At 37.4% G+C, this 19,503-nt stretch overlaps 3 protein-coding genes across 4 annotated transcripts in view; 2 read left to right on the plus strand and 1 right to left on the minus strand.

Annotated features, from left to right (window-relative positions):
* The window catches only part of MIOS (meiosis regulator for oocyte development), a 60,897-nt gene extending 43,770 nt beyond the window's left edge, over window positions 1–17,127 (plus strand). The window contains exons 11-12 of one of the 2 annotated variants that reach the window (XR_008956303.1): window positions 10,294–10,440; window positions 16,935–17,056. The gene's annotated coding sequence lies outside the window, so the exon portion shown is untranslated. Of the gene's footprint in view, window positions 1–10,293; window positions 10,441–16,934 lie in introns of both variants that reach the window. The other variant, XR_008956302.1, reaches the window with a different exon arrangement.
* On the minus strand, window positions 14,289–17,633 carry RPA3 (replication protein A3). The gene is made up of 4 exons (XM_026506369.4): window positions 17,452–17,633; window positions 16,077–16,151; window positions 15,204–15,312; window positions 14,289–14,650 (listed from the first exon to the last, which is right to left on the minus strand). The coding sequence occupies exons 1-4, from the start codon at window positions 17,548–17,550 to the stop codon at window positions 14,568–14,570; spliced, it is 366 nt and encodes a 121-aa protein (XP_026362154.1). The 5' UTR covers window positions 17,551–17,633; the 3' UTR covers window positions 14,289–14,567.
* Window positions 17,634–17,861: 228 nt separating this feature from the next.
* The window catches only part of UMAD1 (UBAP1-MVB12-associated (UMA) domain containing 1), a 217,107-nt gene continuing 215,465 nt past the window's right edge, over window positions 17,862–19,503 (plus strand). The window contains exon 1 of the mRNA XM_057304178.1: window positions 17,862–17,948. The gene's annotated coding sequence lies outside the window, so the exon portion shown is untranslated. The remainder of the gene's footprint in view (window positions 17,949–19,503) is intronic.

Below are 19,503 nucleotides of genomic sequence, written 5' to 3' on the forward strand. Positions count from 1 at the left end.
TATGAGTGAAATTGTATCCTACTTGTCTTTCTCTGCCTGACTTACTTCACTTAGCATAATACCATTCAAGTTCATCCATGTTGCTGCAAATAACAGGCTTTCATTTTTTATGACTGAGTAATATTCCATTACACACACACACATACACACACACTCTCTCTCTCTCTTCATTCATCAATCAGTAAACACTTGGGTTGTTTCCATATCTTGGCTGTTGTAAATAATGCTGCAGTAAATATTGGGGTACATATTATCTTTTCAAATTAGTGTTTTCATTTTCTTTAGGTAAATGCCCAGTAGTAGAATTACTACATCCTACCATAATTCTGTTTTAATTATTTGAGGAACTTGTTTTCCACAATGGCTGCACCAATTTGCATTCCCACAAACAGTGTACAAGGGTTCCTTTTTCTCCACATCCTCGATACCATTTGTTTTTGCTTATTGTTTTTCTTTTTTAATTTTAGCCATTCGGACAGGTGTAAAGTGGTATTTTTGTTTTAATTTGCCTTTGCCTGATGATTAGTGATGTGAGTGAGCATCTTTTCATGTGTCCATTGGCCATATATGTGTCTTCTTTGGAAAAAATGTTTATTCAAGTCTTCTACCCATGTTTAATTGGTTTATTTGTTTTTTTGGTGTTGGGTTGTATAAGTTCTTTATGTATTTTGGATATTAACTCCTTATCAGATATATCATTTGCCAACATCTTGCATTCAGTAGGTTGCATTTTTGTTTTGTTGATGGTTTTCTTTGTGGTACAGTAGCTTTTTATTTTGGTATAGTCCCGATAGTTTAATTTTGCTTTTGTTTCCCTTGCCAGAGGAGACCTATCTAGAAAAATGTTTCTATAGCTGATGTCAAAGAAATTACTGCTTATGTTGTCTTCTAAGAATTTTATGGTTTCAGGTCTCATATTTAGGTCTTTAGTCCAATTTGAGTTTATTTTTGTGTGTGGTGTAAGAAAGTGGTTCAGTTTCATTCTTTTGCATGTAGCTGTCCAGTTTTCCCAATACCATTTGTTGAAGAAACTGTCTTTTTTTCTGTTGTATATTCTTTTTTTTTTTTTAAGATTTTATTTGTTTATTTGTCAGAGAGAGAAAGAGCACAAGCAGGGGGAGTGGCAGGCAGAGGGAGAAGGACGCTTCCCGCTGAGCAAGGAGCCCAATGTGGAACTCAATCCTAGGACCCTGGGATCGTGACCCGAGCTGAAGGCAGATGCTTAACCAGCTGAGCCACTCAGGTGTCCCTATTGTATATTCTTGCCTCCTTTGTTATAGATTAATTAACCATAAAAGCATGGGTTTATTTCTGGATTCTTTATTTTGTTCCGTTGATCTCTTTGTCTATTTTTGTGCCAATACCATACTATTTTGGTTACTATAGCTTTGAACTAAATCTTAAAATCTGGGATTGTGATGCTTCCAGCTTTGTTGTTCTTTTTCAAGAATGCTTTGGCTATTTGGGGTCTCTGTGGTTTCATACACATTTTAGTATTATTTGTTCTAATTCTGTGAAAAATGTTTTTGGTTTTGATAGGTATATTTTGATAGGGATTACCTTAAATCTGTGGATTACTTTGGGTAGTATGGACTACCATTTTTGTTAAAACCAGTTTTAACAATATTGGTTATTCCAGTCCATGAGAATGGAATATCTTTCCATTTGTTTGTATCATCTTCAGTGTCTTTCATCAGTGCTCTGAATTTAGCTGTTAGGTCCATCTGGTCCTAATGTGTCATTCAAAGCCCTTGTTTCCTTGTTGATTTTCTGTCTGGATGGTCTATTGATGTAAGTGAGGCATTAAAGTCCCCTACTATTACTGTATTACTATTAATTTCTTCCTTTATGTCTGTTGATAGTTGCTTTATGTGTTTGGGTGCTCCCATGTTGCATGCATAAATATTTACAATTGTTATATCCTTTTGTTGGATTGCTCTACTTACCTTTCTGTAGTGTCCTTCTTTGTCTCTTATTACGGTCTTTGTTTTAAAGTCTATTTTGTCCAGTATGAATTCCTACCCCAGCTTGCTTTTCACTTCCATCTGCATGGTAAATGTTTTCCTATCCCTTCATTTTCAGTCTACACATGTCTTTAAATCTGAAGTGAGTCTCTCATAGACAGCACATAGATGGGCTGAGAACTGTATTTTGGAAAGTGGGCAGAGTATAGTTAAAGTAAGAGGAAGCACTGCAGTGATATGAAAAAAAACACATCGAAACGAGTTCCACAAGTGGACTGTTAACAAACTTCCTTTAATATGTTGAAATTCTTCATTGACAAATAACTCTCTTAAGTGACAGTGAGGTGAACTGGTCACACCAAGTTGTGCCTGATCTGGTGTGAGTGAAGGGCCCCACCCTTCTTTAAGACCCTTGACACAAATTGCTTATCGATCACCTGCTTTCCCTCCAAACACTTTTCAGTCTAGTAATTCCAGGCATCAGCTACCAACTGGTCAACATTCATCTGTTAGCCATTTTTCACTTTGCCACTGATTTGGAAAGTTACTCATAAACTATTTAAAATCATAAATCTTAAAAAAAAAAAAAAACCAAAAAACAATTAAAGAACACCTGGGTGCTTCAGTCAGTTAAGTGTCCAACTCTTGATCTCAGCTCAGGTCTTGGTCTCAGTTCAGGTCTTGATCTCAGGGTAATGAGTTCAAGCCCCCCATCAAGCTCCATGCTGGACGTGGAGTGTATTAAAAAAAATATTACTCTTAAATTAGAATGAATGGTAGACTGGAAGAAAACTACAGGGTCATTCAGGGAGGTGCTCGAACTGTAGTAAACCTGGAACTAGATCTCAGATCTCTTGAGTGAAGTCTAGTGTTTTCCTGTTTCATAGACAGTTGAAATGGACCAGGTGAATTCTTCCTTGTTAGTACAATGTATATTATATGAATCTTCAGTGATTTTTTTTAAAGCTAATTGTTATAAAAATAATGCAGGCTAATGGTAAAAAAAAAAAAAAATCAAAAGTTAGAACAAGTGTAATGTAGAAGTATTTATCTCAGCCCTTTGCTTCATTATCCCCATTATCTTCCAAAATTCCAACTTTTACTTCCCAGGGGAAACTGCTTTAAAGTTCGTATATACACCTAGAAATGCGATTTACATAGACTGCTTCTCTGTGTGTCAGTCTGCCTCTCTGTCTTCACATGGATAAAATCTACATAAATTCTCTCTCAAATTGCTTTTTTTTAACCTAAAAATATATCTTGCAAACTTTCATTAGCCCATATACACCTACTTCTTTCTTCTTTAGCTGAGTGGTATGCGATTAAATGCATACATCCTCCCTTTGATGGAAGTTTAGGGTATTTCCATTTGTTGTTTTTATAATGTCACAGTGAGCATCCTTGCCAGTATATCTTTGGGTATTTCTGAGTAAGCCTATCTGTCAGATAAAGTATAGAAGGGGAATTGTTGAGCCAAAAGCTGTATGTATTTTACATTTTGATAGTTATTGCCAAATAGCCCTCATAAACTATTTTCCTAGAAATCATTGGTATAGAAAATGCCTATTTTCCCTAACATCTTCAATTGCGGGCATTATAAAATTTCTAATTATGACCATCTGGAAGGTGGAAATCTTAAAAATATGTTAATTTATGTATATCCAGTTTGAGTGAGGTTAAGCATAGAGTTTGTTTGACTATCCAGTATTTATTTACAGTGCACTGCCAGTTCATTTCCATGCTTAAACTTAGTTATGTTTACTTTGAGAAAGAAATACTGGAAAGCCCTGAATTGGATACGATTCTCTCCTTATTCATCCTTTCTTCTAAAACTTCAAAATTACCTTTGATGCATTTCTCCATTTTCAGGATTTTGATGTTTTTCTTCCACATGGATCAACCCCTTATGCCCCCTCACCCAAAAGAGGAAAATAACCTCTTTCCTTTTACCTTCTTTCAATTGTGACGCTTCCAGCATTGATCACGTTAAAACAGTTGTTTCAACCTTTGTCAAGGGATGCATTATGTAATGGTAGAGATCATATTTTGAGGTCAAATAGAGGTGGTGATTTTGACTATCATCCAGTAGCTATGCAACATTAGCCAAATTGGGAAATACCTCCCAGCTTTGATTTTCTGAGAGAGGGGATAGGGGGCTTATATATTAAATAAAATAAAGGGCAAACATAGCTCATAAGAAACCTTCCAAAATGGTATTTGCTGGCATTACTGCAAAGAACTTTGTAGCATGTAATATATTTTGTGTAATTTACTTAGTTCAAAATAAGAAACAATATATGCAGAGTGTTTTTCCAGGTTTGAGTGTTTGCTTGCCATTAGGGTGAAGAGGACTTACTAACAGTACTGCCAGAAATCTCTGATTGTCTTATTCAGAGATGAGTTTTGTCGTAATGTTGCTTAACATAGTGTAATCATCTTGTTGCCGCCTAGTGTGGGTTCTTAGTATTCATCTTCTGTCTCGGTGGTTTCTAGTGTAGGTGAAATCATGTGTTTGGGGATAGCAGAAAGTCTTATTCCCTGTTTTGAGGATACTTTATATACTGACAGGCCAAAGTGACAGAACTTGGCTGATTTGTTTAGAATGCAACCTATTGGAAATTTTACCTCCTGTTTACCTGAGGACTAACTATTCAGGAACAAATCTCTATGTGAAGACTCTATTTAATATTTGATTAAGGAATTTATTCACATGGTTCAGATGGTTATTTCACCCTCATCCGCTATCTTTGAGTTTCCCCCACCCTATTCCTACCTTTGTGGATTTAGAAATAGAGAAGTAGACAAATTCTAATAAAGTCTGACAGCACACTCAAGGGCCTCTCATTATTGGTAATTCTTGGTGGGGTTGTGGGGTTCTGGGAGGGAGGGCATTTCAGAATCCTGACTGAGAAGGTTCAGCCATGAAATTTTAATAGTTAACAAAGGAAGACTTGAAAAGATTGAGAAATAGTTAAAGGAATGAACTGCCATAGATGGAATAAAATGGTTCCCGGGCTTATTTCTTGGAATCGCTATTGCAGTAATCACCCTTGTGTGTGGCAACCTCCTAGAGGTTACTTATATGAAAGTGTATCCTGAAGTAGTTTAAATTTCGTACCTTGGCCACTTCTTACCAAAATGCATGGGTGAAAACTAAAAGTAATACTTTCATCTGTACTGAATCTAGTAGAAATTACCCATTTCAAGATTGTAACATATTGTCTATAATGGTAACATTATTACATTTATAATATATAAATATAATTAGTTCTATACTGTTATACGATATCGTTGTGCAATGTATATTGTAATATGTTGTAACATATCCAAGCCGTATATGAGTAAAACTTATTTGCATGTTTGCATTCTTATGAATATTATGGAAATGAATAGATTCGTTTCTTAGTAACAAGTTTTCATAGCTCATAAACACTTAAATATGTGTATCTAAAGTTTCTCATCAGCACTTTTGAAGTTTTCCCCTAAACAAAGCAATCTGTCTTTTTATTTTTCATGAAATCATTTTTCTATTTTAGCATACATTTCTTTTTCATTTTAAAGTCTCTAATCTTCATTATATAACCTGCAGGCTACATGAGTGAGGTAATCCACTCTCCCCTCTGCTGGAAGGGGATTGTTTTCCTGTGCCACCATGTCATTTGCTTTGCAACAATTATTGCTATTTGTAACCAGAAATAGTGATCACAGGACACATTTAGCTAGATTTAGAATCTGTTGAAAACAGGGAAGGCAGTATGACTGTTTCTAAATGTCATTGACTTCATGATTTTAACTCATAAAAATTTTTAAAGTTCAAATGCATCAATCCGAATCATTCATTTCTGAAATGTACTTTAGATAAATCCCTCACTGTTCTGATGTTGCAAATGACTGTCTTTATTATTTTATTTCCCCAAATCCCTGCAGTTTCCTAACCTCATTTCCAGTGAGATAATTTATCAGATGACTTCTGTCTAGATCCTATTTTTAAAACTACGGAAGCCAAATGTCATGTATTCCAGGCAGTTTAGGGAGTCATACCTAGTGCATATGGTGTCTTATAATCCTTTCCAGGCTTTTGATCAAGAAATCGTCAATGTATATGTAACTGGTGTCTTTTACCAGTTGTAGATGAAATTTACAAATGTTTCTTTGGCCTTTTTTTTTTTTCCTTTTTCCTTTTGGGCTGTTCTTCCTTTAAGTGCTGAAACAATCAACTGTGAATCAGATTAAACATGAAACATTATTTTTGTTTAAGCTTTCTTAGGTATAGGTTTTGAGTTATATGTACTGATAATGTATATTCTCTGTATTGCTTAAAATGTTATTAAATTTGTATCTCAAATAATTTTAAGTTATAAGATAAAAGCTAAAGGAAGAAAAGCAACATAAAACATATTTTATTCATTTTAGAATGTTATTTTTAAGTTTTTCTTAAGAAGGGCTAAAGCAGGATATTAGTGCCAGTTTTAGCAGATTAATGTTCCTGTGACAAATGACAGTAATCAATTGTCTGACTATCCCATTCTACCTTCACTGGTAACTCAAGTTCACATTTGCAAAAGTCACATTGTATGAATTTATGATGAGAAAACAGGGAAAGGATAGAAGCCTTTGCAGCTGTCTTAAATTCTTTTTTTAGAAACAAGTGGGATAGAAATAAATATCGTATCTCATCCTGAGTTGTTTTTGTGACTTAATCATACTGCTGAGAGTGAAGGAAATTGCTTAGTGGGTCAATTCCTTTAGGTCACCAGGTTCCAAAAGAAAAAGAAGTCTATAAATTCCCCTGGTTTGGAAGCAATGATTTCTAATGCCTAGCTCCTCCTTTGGTCCACAGTATGTTCATCTGGAAAACATTTAGTCATTTCTGAGGAGATTCCAAAATGAGGCAGCCCCTGGTCCACTGCCTCTTATAAAAGGTCAAATACATGACTAACTAAGGCATAACATTTCTGAGCCATATGAAAGAAATAACTGACTCAGTGGGACTCTGATCACTTTTAAAGAAAAACTAACTTATCTCTTAAAGATGTGTTCCCTCATCAAGCCCAATGTTTGCCCAATACTCAGAGCTTCTCAAAAGCTGCAGAAAAATATTAAAATGTTTAAGGGAAATGTGACACTGATTTTGATTTTCTTATGTTTATGCTAAATTTATTTGATAAAATTTGGCTTTAAATGGTCATTATGTATTAAGTGGAGTTGAGTTAATGAAAGTAAATATTAAGATCTAAATAATATTTAGTTCCTAAATAAATATCTAAGCTAAAAAAAATATCGAAGGACCTAGCATTTAAATCAGTAATAGAAGAATTTTTCCTTGGTGATTATCTTTCAAGATTTAGAGTAACAAGATATCAAGATCTTTCAATGAAACCATTAATTTAAACCTATCATTACTAAATAAACTTTATCATAACATTTTATGGTGAGAGATTCTTAGCCAAAATAATTGGCTTATTTTCCTGGGTAATATTTCAGACTCCTGTGAAAAATGAATAGTCCCTTTAAAACAAAGGCTAATTCAGTCACAATGTCATGTGTGGTCTTGCCAAAACTGTTACACTTACTGCTCATATATTTTCCTTTCTTTCAACTTATGGCACTCGATGTTGGAGAACTGTCTCGAATTTTCACAACTTTGCATCTTAATCCATTATATGAAATCCACAGAGTTTGTTGTTCTTTAACTCCCCAGCTACAGAAATAATCATGTTGAAAAAAAATTTTTTTCACATGTGAAAGTCATATTTCAGTCCAGATCTTAAAAAAAAAAAAAAAAAAAAGATGAGGCAATGCTACGGAACATAGTGCTTGGCATGCTAATGACAAATTTAATCTTTGCAGTCAAGATGAATGTGTTACACTATAAACTGTTCATAGTCTACACCTCTGGTCTTAATTAGCCATCTCAAATCCTATGCTCTAGGTCAAATGGGGTCATAACGTAAGTGGCTTACCTCAAACCAACATCACAGTTAAAAAGTAACTTAAAACATATGCTTTATTATTACTCTGGATTTAGCATCTTCTTTTTAAGAAGGATAACCTGTGGTATCAGATTATGAATTTTCTTTCAGCAACAGATCAGAATCAAATTCCATGTGAATTATATAAGGGAGGAAACCAAATGGTAGCTTCACCAAATAGAACCTAAAGAATTTGGTTGTTCATAATCATGGATTTCTTTGAATCCTTAGACTGGTTAAGTATTAAACAGCTCTGAGCCAGACACCTTTGGAGATAATGCTAAACTGCTACAGATTGAAATTTCAGAGGGCAGGGACATTATTTATATGTATCTCTAGCCCACGACTTGACACAAAATGTTTATTGAGTATTAATGCATATTAAATGAATACCTTAAAAGAAAACTTCAGAATTATGTGAATTTAGTAATTATACTAGTTTATCACTCAAGTCATTTAACTCACCCTGTGAAGAGATGATTTAGAGTTGTTTTAATTTTGTCTTTGTCAGATGAGGAAAAAAAGATCAATTGGAGAATATCTGTAAAATCACTACTGAAGACAACCATTTTGTAGTTTGTCATCCTTCACATTAGATCCTGTGTGATATTCCTTTTAGAATTTAATATTAGGGAAGAGTTTGATTTTAAAGAATTTAAGGCTATGAACATTGTATGGCCTATTGTTCCTAACTTTTCCTAGGTTGCCTGGACACCTGGAGCTAAATTTAACACCTATGCAATGTGTTTGTAGTTGTTATGTCCTTTTTAGATGTTTTCCTTTTTATTTTTGTAGCCTAAATCTTTTTAGAAATAAGTGTGATATATGTTTGTAATGTCAGTGTTTTATCCTTTAAAAAAAAAAAAGATTTATTTGTTTGAGAGAGAGAGAGAGAGAGCTCACATGGGAGCTGGAGGAGGGGTACTGGGAGAGGGGAAGCAGACTCCACGCTGAGTGCTGAGGGTGGAGGGTGGGGCCCGACCCCACGACCCAGAGATCAGGACCAGAGCAGAAACCAAGAGTGGGGTGTTCAACCAACTGAGCCACCCAGGGGGCCCTCAGTATTTTATCCTTAATTCTTCACTTGTTCCTTGAGCTTTGAACATTCTTGACTACTCTTTGAAACTCTTCTACCTTGCCTTCATGATACTCTTTCAGTAAGTAAATATTTATTGAGTGCTTACTAAGCGTCAGGCATTGTTGGGGTCCTTCTCCTGACTCAGTCATTATCCCGTTGCTGTTCTGTAAGTGCACAGTTTCCTTGTGTCATTAGTTACGCGGTTTTCTCACTTTGTATGCTGTCCTTTGATTTAGGAACAATCCCTTACCTGGAACTCTTGGGGCCAGCTGTGCTTCAGAGTACAGAATTTTTAGATTTTAGAAAAAGTCATATGATGCATCTGCCATATGATGTTATGTAATCCCCTCCCTGGAGGGCAGCACCCTCTAATCAAACATATTAATATTTCTGCAGTGAAATTTATGAGTATTTACAGTAATGGGATAGACTACAAGGAGCCCACTACAATTCTTACTGGTTTTGTTGCCAAATGAGTTTTACCCCAAATTTAGGGAAAAGCTGTTGGGTTTCAAACCGTTTTAGATTTTGAAATCACAGAAAAGGGATGGGAAGATCTCTTAAACTCTAAGTATTTTAGGTAGGTTGTCTCTTAAATCTCTGTCTGATCCTACATTTCCAAATACCTTCTGGACATCTTCACTAAAAGGGCCTATCAACTACTTAAATTTGTATTGAAGTGAACTTTTCGCCTCCTTGCCAACTGACCTTATCCTTACCTCTTATTCTGTTCAGTTCCTAGCGTTGTCACCAAGTCCTGTGGAATCCATTATAATATATTCTGAACTTCTTGCCTCCTGTCCTTTGTCACCTCACCTATCATGATTTAGGTCTTCTTTAGCACTCTCCTTGGCCTCGTTGCTTCTCAAACCAGGCTAGATGGACTAATTTATTCATACACTATGTTTGACATTGAGAGATACCAGTAAGACAGGTTTTTTTAAGCTACAGGTTTTTCACTATAAACACCTCTTCTTAGTGGGAAGGACTAACTAGAGGACTGGTTAAATAAAAACTTGGCACAATGGATATTTTGCAACTATTATAAAGGATGAGCTAGTTCTATATGTCAATTGCCAAGACATATTAAAGGAGAAATGCATGTTGCAGAACAGTTTATTGAGGTCCTATAGACATTTATGTAGTCAAAGTTCTGAAAAGTTATCTACCAGTCCATAGCAGTGTCTTTGGAGAGACACTGGAACTTTACTTTCTGATTTAGTGTTTAAATATATATGCAGTAGTCCCCCCTTATCCACTTCATTTTCTATACTTTCAGTCACCTGTGGTCCAGAAGCAGATGATTCTCCTTTTGATACATCCTCAGATCAATAGTAGCTCAAGGCTATATCACAATGCCTATGTTATTCACCTCATTTCGTCTCACCACATAGGCATTTTATCATCTCACATCATCACAAGAAGGGTGAGTACAGTACAATAAGATATTCTGAGAGAGACCACATTCATGTAACTTTTATTACAGTATATTGTTATAATTGTTCTAATTTATTGGTTATTATTGTTAAACTCTTACCGAGCCTACTTTATAAATTAAACTTTATCATAGGTATGTGTGTGTGTGTATGTATAGGAAAAAACAGTATAGTTAGGGTTTGGTACTATCTGAGGCATCTCCACTGGAGGTCTTGGAACATAGTCCCCATGGATAAGAGTGGGGGACTACTATGTGTGGGTGCATGTATACATATAAAATATGTATTTATACTATATAAGTATATATTAATTAAATGTACTGTTATATATTTATAATATATAAATAAATATATTTATCTGAAAATTAAAAAGGTATGAGCAAGTTAAATGTGATAAGAGGTATAAAGAAAGGAATATAACATAAAGTAACTAATTCTGCTTGCCTGTTAGGGAAGCTAAGAGAATGTTTTTCTTTCTGGACATTCCAGTCAGAGCAAAGAGCAAGTTCAATGGCACCCAGATCTTAGAGGGTCTAGTGTGTTCCAGTAACAGATCAGTACTAAATGGTTGGTAGTTTCAAGGGGAGAGTAGGATTTGGTCTGAGGTAAGGTGTGGTCAGATTGGGAAGGGCAACTACTAACTGCAAACGTGAACCTCAAGTAGTCAGTGGAGAACCTGAGGAGATTCATTTTTTTTTTTCATGCACTTTTTATTGTGGAGAAATTTTAGATTTACAGAAAACTTGTGAGATAGTAGAGTTCTTGTGTAACCCCTCCCCCAGCGTTTGTCTCCCTTTAAGCTCTCTTACATTATCATGGTACATTTGTCAAAACTGAGAAACCAACCCTGGTATATTACTGTTAACACCAGCCTTTATTCAGATTTCACCAGTTATTCCTTTGTCTTTTTCTGTTCCAGGAGCCAGTCTTCTCTGCTCTGTGAGTTTCTCTTTTCTCTTTTCTTGTTTTTCATGACCCTGACAGCTTTGAGGGGTGATCAGACAGTTTGTAGAATATCCTTCAACTTGGGTCTGATATTTTCTCATGATTAGCTGGTGTTAAGGGTTTTTGAAAAAATACCAGAGTGGCGAAGTACCTTTCTTATCACATTAGAGGGCACATGATCTCTGCTTGTCATCACTGCTGATGTCAACCTTGATCACTTCATTAAGGTAGCATTGAACAGGTTTCCCCCACTATAAGCTTCCAAGGACGTTTTCCCCTTTCCAAACTTCTCTCTCCTGTGAACTTTATAGTATGATGGTTAGAACTGATGTTAAATGCAGCTGTATTGCCTGGGAAACCCAGAGAGCCTGGAACCTGGAAGGCCATTTACAGTTAGGGCTGTTGTAATAGTTCAAGTGAGAGATGACAACTGTCTGAACTTGCAGGGGCAGTGGCGGTGAAAAGGACTGGAGATACTCAAGCTTTTCTGGGCAACGGGGTGGCTTATGGTAGCTTTAAAGGAAAAAGACCAAATCAGAACCACAATGAGATGCCACTTCACAGCCAGTGGGATGGCATAATCAAAAAGTCAGATTATAAGTGTTGGTGAGGATGTGGAGAGATTAGAATCCTTAAACACACTGCTAGGAATGAAAAATGGTACAGCCACTTAGGAAATGTCTGGCAATTCCTCAAAAACTTAAGCATATTTACCATTTGGTGCAGCAGTTCCACTTATAGTTATATATCCAAGAGAAATTAAAAGTATGTACACACAAAAATTTACACATGAATGCTCATAATAGCATTATTCACTATATCCAAATGGTGGAAACCACCCAAACTTCCAAATGATGATTGGATAAAAAGTGATATATCCATACAGTGGAATATTGGGCCATAAAAAAGTTGATGAAGCACCAATATATGCTACAAATAGATGAACCTTGAAAACATGCTAAGTGAAAGAAGTCAGTCACAAACAATCACATATAATTCCATTTCTTTGAAATGTCCAGAATAGGCAGATCTATAGACAGAAGATGAATCATTGTTTCTTGTGGTTAGGGGGTGATTATGGCGGTGGAGGATTGGGACATGATAGGTAAGAGATAGAGGGTTTCTTTTTGGGGTGATGAGTATGTTCTAAAATTGATTATAGTGATGGTATACAACTCTGAATATACCTAAAAGCCACTGAATTGTAGAGTTGAAATAGGCAAGTCATATATGTGAAATATATCCTGATAAAATTATTACCAAATCAGGGAGCACATGGGGGGCTGCACACATTCAAACTACACTGGAAGCTAAAGTGCTGGTGGGATATCCAGGTGCAGATGCTGAGCAGCTCAGAAGTGAGGTTGGGACGAGATGTAGCACCATAAATAATTAGTAGAAAGGATTCACTTGGTGGAAAGCAAGATATGCTACTGATTTATCAAGTCCAATTTACTAAACATAGTAGTTCAAGGGAAGGTTTTAAGCAGGACGCCTTTAACGCCTTTAATAGCACAGAGTTGTCGGGGGTTAACACAACTGAGGACGTACTCTTTCTCTGGCATTCAAGACAACGCTGTTATTGAGACTGGCTGATGTTCCTCCTAAACCTAAACTCCAACTAGAACATTCTTTACTTCCCATGTTTTACCGCAAGTGCCTATGGCAATATTCCTTAAGTAATATGCAGAACATTTTGGGATAAAAGTTTAAAGTATTATCAGTTTCAAATTTTGCACACCCCACATGGGGCTTGCACTTACAATTGCAAGATCAAGAATCGCATGCTCTTATCAACTGAACCAGCCAGGTGTCCATAAAATAAATATTTTTGGTATAATTTACCATCTAAATGGATTTAGAATTAGTTTATTTCCTAACTGAAGAGAATGAGTCAAGCCATAAAACTTGACTGGCCACTAAGTCACCAGTTATTGGGCTTTAGCCTCTATCCTACACTTGCCACATCCCTACCTGCCTATCCCCAACATTACCTAGTGGTATGAAGTACAGGTAAACAGGAATTTCATACTGACAGTTGAAAGGAAGAAAAAAAAAATGATTTCGTCAACTGTTTTAATGATCAGATATCCCTTATTTAGCATTAGTAAATGTGGTTTCAAAATCCTGAGAAGGAGGTACTGTGATGGTTAATTTTATATGTCAACTTGACTGAGCTAAGGGAAGCCCAGATAGCCAGTAAAACATTATTTCTGGGTGTGTCTGTGAAGGAATTTCCAGAAGAGCTTAGTGTCTGAATCAGTAGGCCCTTACCACATAGGTGGGTATCATCCAGTATGTTGAAAGCCCAAACAGAACAAAAAGGTAGAGGAAGAGCGAATTTGCTCTCTTCCAGATCTGGGATGTCCATCTCCTCCAGTCCTCAGACAATGGAGCTCCTGGTTCTTGGGCTTTCAGACTCTGGGATTTACACCAGTGGCCTCCCAGTTTTCAGGTCTTCAACCTCGGACTGCAAGTTACATCAGCTCCCCTGATTCTCAGACCTTAGTACTCTAACTGTATTACCCCACTGATTTTCCTGGTTCTCCAGCTTACAGGTGAGTGATCCTGGGGACTCCTTGGCTTCCATAACCACATAAGCCAATTCCTGTAACAAAATCTCATATATATAGTTCTGGTATATATGGTTCTTTCAGTTCTGATTCTCTGGAGAATTCTAATATAGGTACTCACAAATTATAAAAGATATAGGATTCTGTTTGCTCTTTTAATAAATTAAAGTCATTTTTCAGAGAGTCAAGGAAATAATTAACATAATGTAGGTGGCCCAGGATTTCATTTGGTAGGTCTAAGTTCTGACCTTACAGCTATGAAAATTCCAAGTTAGTGTTTGAACACATGACCAGAAGAGTAAGAATGAAATGATCAACAGTATGTCCCATTTCAACTTTTATTAATAAAACAGAAAACTAAACTCAAGGCAACTGCTTTATTCTTGCATCTGATCTGACCATATACTACAGAAGTGATTCTTCATGAGGACTTAACTTTCAATATACAGACAGCTTCCATCAAACTGGGATATTGCAATATCTAATAAGGTTAGATAAATGAAATTAAAAGGAGAACAAATTAAATATTAAAAATCACAGAAATCTCCCCCTCAAATATCAGGGGCTCCCTATGACAGTCTTCAATATCTTCATCAAGATCAATCATATTGCACAACCCCCAAAGGAAAAAATTGAGGGAACTCATGGGTAATTTTCACAGCTTCATTGTAAAGTCCAAGATCTGAAAAAAATTTTTAGCAAACATTTAATCTACAATGGAAAGATGTAACATTATTTATTATCTAAAAGATTTCTACCTCTTTCTCTTTTCTTTCCCTCTTAGAGATCAACTTATTTTCATAATCTGTCTTCTAAAACAGGGATTATCACAGCTATTTACCTGTGGCTCTAAAAAATAAAAGACATGGGGTATAGACAACTGTTCATTTTGATATCCATTGTAGAGACAGTTCTTGCCTGGTTTTAGGCGTTATGCATTATTTGATGCTTTCGATGCATATGTTAAAACAAACTATTAACATTATTTTTGTTTGCCATATGTTTTAAGTTTCTCTTCCCACAAATATTAATCTTTACTGAGTTTCCTACATACACAAGCATTACTTAAAAGCGGCCAAAATGTTCTCCCATTTTCCTTTGGTATCAGAAAATTCTACAGAAATTAAAAGATGGTAGGACTGAGACTCAAGACCAAGACATCTCAAGTTAAAAAGAATAAAATTGTTTTCCTCCTAATTACATGAAACTATTTAATACCAGAATGCTTTATTTACCAAAAGGATGGTTATCTTCTTTAAACTGGACATATGATGCACACATAATGGTTGCCTTGGCCGTTACTCTTCCAACTACTTCCACGATTCCAGAGATTTCTTCATCAAGCTAACACAAAGAACAAATTGTCACCTTGGTGTTGTCATATTTCTAGTTGATAACTTGGAAAACTGTTACAGTTTACTAATCTTTCATTTCATGTAACAAAATCATCTTAAAATTTACCAATTTAAAAACTGAATTGTAAGTTGTTAAAAATGTTTGAGTACTTAATGTCAGCATGTCAAGTTCTATTACCTTTAGCAGTAGCTTCAGGTCCAAACACCAGTTAAATGTTTAAGCTGAAAACAACAAACACTTAAAGATTCGTCCAGCATTTCTACAAGGAGTAATTTGTTTAAAAGGACCGACTGAAAGGAACCTTCTATTTTCTGTATCTTATGCACTATATTCTGTATATATTAACCAAACAACACATGGATATTTGTCTTCATAAAAAACCAAGAAAAATTTTTTGAGTACAATAAATGCAAAATGTAAAAACAAGTGATAACTAAAAGTACATGTAAACAAAAACAGAAAATAGAATTTTAAAAATGTAAAACTCTTAAGAAAAAATGACTTACACAAAAGATTTTTTTATGTTGTTTTATGGTCTTTCATAGGAATAGGAATTGTTACCCAGTTAAGGGATTATTAAAAAATCATGGAGCCCAAAGAATCATTGGTTAGAAATGTAAAGGGATATATAATGTAAGAAGAGGACAAAAGTTTAATGTTAGAGCAGGGAAGTTTTATAATCTGGTCTTTATACAACCACTCCAAGAATCAGAAACATCAGCAAGAGACATAGAATTAATACTTAAACATACGGGCTCCATCAACTCAATGGTTCCATTTTTTCCTTCTCCATCTGAAAGAATAAACATTTTTCCAGTGGGATGAATCTAAAAAAGAAACACAAGATTTAAAAAAAACCACATAAACTTTAAAATCTCATTACAATAAAAATATTACAAATTTTACTGAAGATGAGCAGACTGACCCCAACAAATTTAGTTAATGCACACAAAGCAATTGTTTTTGAACAATTTGGTTCAAACTATAATCTTGTGTTACCATATCTAGGTGTCAAAATTTGAATTTCAGATAAACAGTACTTCTTAGTACAAACATGTCCTGTATTTTTATTTGTTAAATCTGGCAACCCTGCCCTAATAACAAATTAAAGGGAGTCCATACTGTCTAAAAATGAGATCTACTAGCACTCATGATTTAAATAGTATGTATTCCACCAGAGGGTATGTTTTAAAAATTAAGCTTGAGGGGGACACCTGGTTGGCTCAGTCCTGGAGCATGCCACTCTTGATCTCAGGGTTGTGAATTTAAGCCCTACCTTGGGGGTAGAGAACACTTAAAAAAAAGTTAAGCATGATGAAGTAGAGAACTGGTTGTCAGAAAATTTGGGTTCTACTGTTAGCTGTAAAGACAGCATTCAGGTCTGGTTTGAAGGTCAACTTTGCTACTTGCTGTGGCCTTGAGCACTTAACCATACACCACTCCTACCCAGTTTCCCTACCCTGAAGTCAAGTAACACCTATTTAACCAAGAGGATGTGTGGCTGAAATGAACTACTAAGGCTTTATAATAGTTTTTTTGTTTTTGTTTTTTTTTCCCCCTCGGCTTTCCCGGTTCACTGACTCCGAAACTTTGGGCCTGCTTCTCATCAGTAGGGTGAAGATACTGCACTGGCATGAGAACACAGACTGCTATGAGATCTGGAAGGGACCATCGAAGAATGTTTATGGCGACATGACTCTAACGAGAAAACGAAGTTTGAGAAGAGACAAAATTGCATGAGAAAGAAACTAGAAAAACAGAGTAGTTGTCAAGTCTGGCCAAACTAAAAAATCAGGAGGTAGATGTGTGAGTCAGCTCTATAACTTTCTTTTTGTAAATACAAAAAGGAACCACAGTGGTTGACGCCAGAATTCAGAACGGAGCGCATTCGAAAACGTCACGATTCCGCGCCATAACAGTGGCGCCAAAATGGGGCTGCAATGGCTAAAAAGTGTGCAGAACGTCCTCTTGTGTAAAACGAAACTGGGAGCGCTGTGATGCTCTAAGGCCTGTCTTCCTTTACCCTCCCTTACCACCCTGAGGCTGCCGCCCTGGCGGTCACGGGTTGCTCCCTCCTCCTCCCCCTGGGCTACAAAGCAGGGAGCCCAGGGCAGCGACGACGCGCACCTTTTCCAGCCTCCCTACGAAGCAGACCGGCCGGTCGATGAACTGAGCTAGCATGCTGGCGTTGACGCGCGACCTGGGCAACTCCATGACATCCACCATGGTAGCCGTGAGAGACCTGCGACCCGCAGGAAACAGACGACTGAAATTGTGCGGCTCGCGGCGTCTACGGCGCCGAAGATGCCGGCACCAATCAGCGGAGAGCAGCTCTCTCACTCCACCAATCAAATGCGCGGAAATCTCTATCGCAATCGCGCAGTCCCAGAAATGAACAGAGCAGGGAGGGCTGCTTCCGGAAGCGGGGATCGGCTGCTTAGTGACGCGCGGCGTCCCGGAAGTTGCCGGGGTCCTCCGCAGAGTGGGCAGTGGAGGAGGGGCTTGCATGGGGCGGGCCCGCGGTTGCCTCCCGCGATCTCCGGCCTCCCCGCCGGTTTTGATCCCGGAAGCAGGGTGTTGTGCTCCTGTGCGGTAGCGTCGAGGGACTGCGGCGCGAGCCTCAGGTACCTCTTCCCGCGGGAGGCGCCGCAACCTTACTGTTTCCATTTCCCCGCGTCGACGGATGCGGAAGAAAGAGGCGGGACTCGGTTCTTGCCCCGCCGCGGCATTTTCGGTGCTGCGCACTGGCTGTTCGAGGTTGTCCACCTCCCCGCTTCCCGGTTCTGCGTGGGAAGCGAGGGATGCGTGCTGCAGTCGAGGGATCCGGTGTTTTTGACACCCGCCCTCCTGGAGACGGGAAGTGGGGTCGCCAATGATCTTTCATTGCCTCTGTCAGGCTCCCGCTGCTCGGTGGCAGAGGGTCCGGTGATTTAACCGCTCAAGTTGCGTCACTTACGTTCTGTTTCCCACCTGTTAGAGGAAGGGTTGATCCGATTATCTCTGCGACCATTTCTAGCCCTCACAACCTGGCCACAAGAGATGTGAGAGTTTTCTCACCACCTTGTTAGCAAGGAATTGAAGCTTCTGGAAATGTGTGGGGGGAAGGATCACTGAGCTAGGTGAGGAGACGAATTTAAATAGTTGTTAGATCCTGAGGAGATGCGCTTCTCCCTGAGACATACTTTCCCTATCAAAAAACAAAGGGGTTAGATGACATGAATGTTTTGTAAGATCCCAGCAGTTTTGCCCATGTGATTCATGGACTCGTCTTAACTTCCAGTAACGTTCCCCCATTGCTCCCCACACCCCAGGGCAATGGAGGCATGGAAGATCACCTGTTTCAAGGAGATGGGGGGGGGGGGAGCGGGCGGTGTGGATTCTTGAATCAGTCGCTGGCTCATGTGGTTGTTCATTTGGGGACTTTATCTGCTGGGATTGGTACTGCCTTGCCAGGGATATTATAGAACGAGCGCTCATAAAAATACCTGGCAACTGCTGCAGAAATTGGAAAAACGACTTTTTATTTGGAAACTGAATCCGTGAATTTGCCTAAAGCCCCGGAGTTGTCACTATTCAAATTCGGGTACTAGCCGGAATCTCCCAATTTTATCTCGAGGTTGCCTTAAGCAAAGAAGATTCTTTATGAGACTTCAGGCTGCAATTTAAGATAGGAATCTGATGTACCATAATTAAATGATAGCCTCCCTCACTGCTTATTTAGCTGAATATATTTGTTTTTTAATTTCGGTGTCACGAAAACAAATTTAAAGGATTTCGTTAGCAGATGCAGGGTGCATGTCGTTTGCTGTATACAAGAATGGTTGTACCGGTGCAAGTCAGTAAAGTCTATATTTTTGTGCAAAGCCTTGACGTCTTTTGCACTTCAGGGTTGCTTTGGAAAACAAGTTGATGTACATTATAAAGGGTAGGGTGCATGACTACCTTTAACAGCAGCCCTTACCGTATTAGATGCTAATGTCATTATTTTATTATACTTAAAAGACCACTTCTACATACCAGTGGCCTTTAAAAAAAACTTAAAGATGAACAAGATAATTTAAAACAGCTTTTTGGATATATTTTGATTCATTTAAAATGTATTATATAATACTTAATCAACAGAGAAGAGTATGTATAGCTAATATGTATCATTTCCAGAGACATTAAATGAACTCACCT

This window comes from Ursus arctos, unplaced genomic scaffold (assembly GCF_023065955.2).
Source record: "Ursus arctos isolate Adak ecotype North America unplaced genomic scaffold, UrsArc2.0 scaffold_3, whole genome shotgun sequence".
NCBI lineage: Eukaryota > Metazoa > Chordata > Mammalia > Carnivora > Ursidae > Ursus > Ursus arctos.

Bases quoted from the DNA above. Each gene is read 5' to 3' on its own strand.
- RPA3 (XM_026506369.4), bottom strand. From the start codon at position 17,550: ATGGTGGATGTCATGGAGTTGCCCAGGTCGCGCGTCAACGCCAGCATG. The intron at 15,313-16,076 runs GTATGTTTAAGT...TCTTTGTGTTAG, and splicing joins CCATTGAGTTGATGGAGCCC to CTTGATGAAGAAATCTCTGG. The intron at 14,651-15,203 runs GTAAATAAAGCA...AATTTTTTTCAG, and splicing joins AGAAGATAACCATCCTTTTG to ATCTTGGACTTTACAATGAA.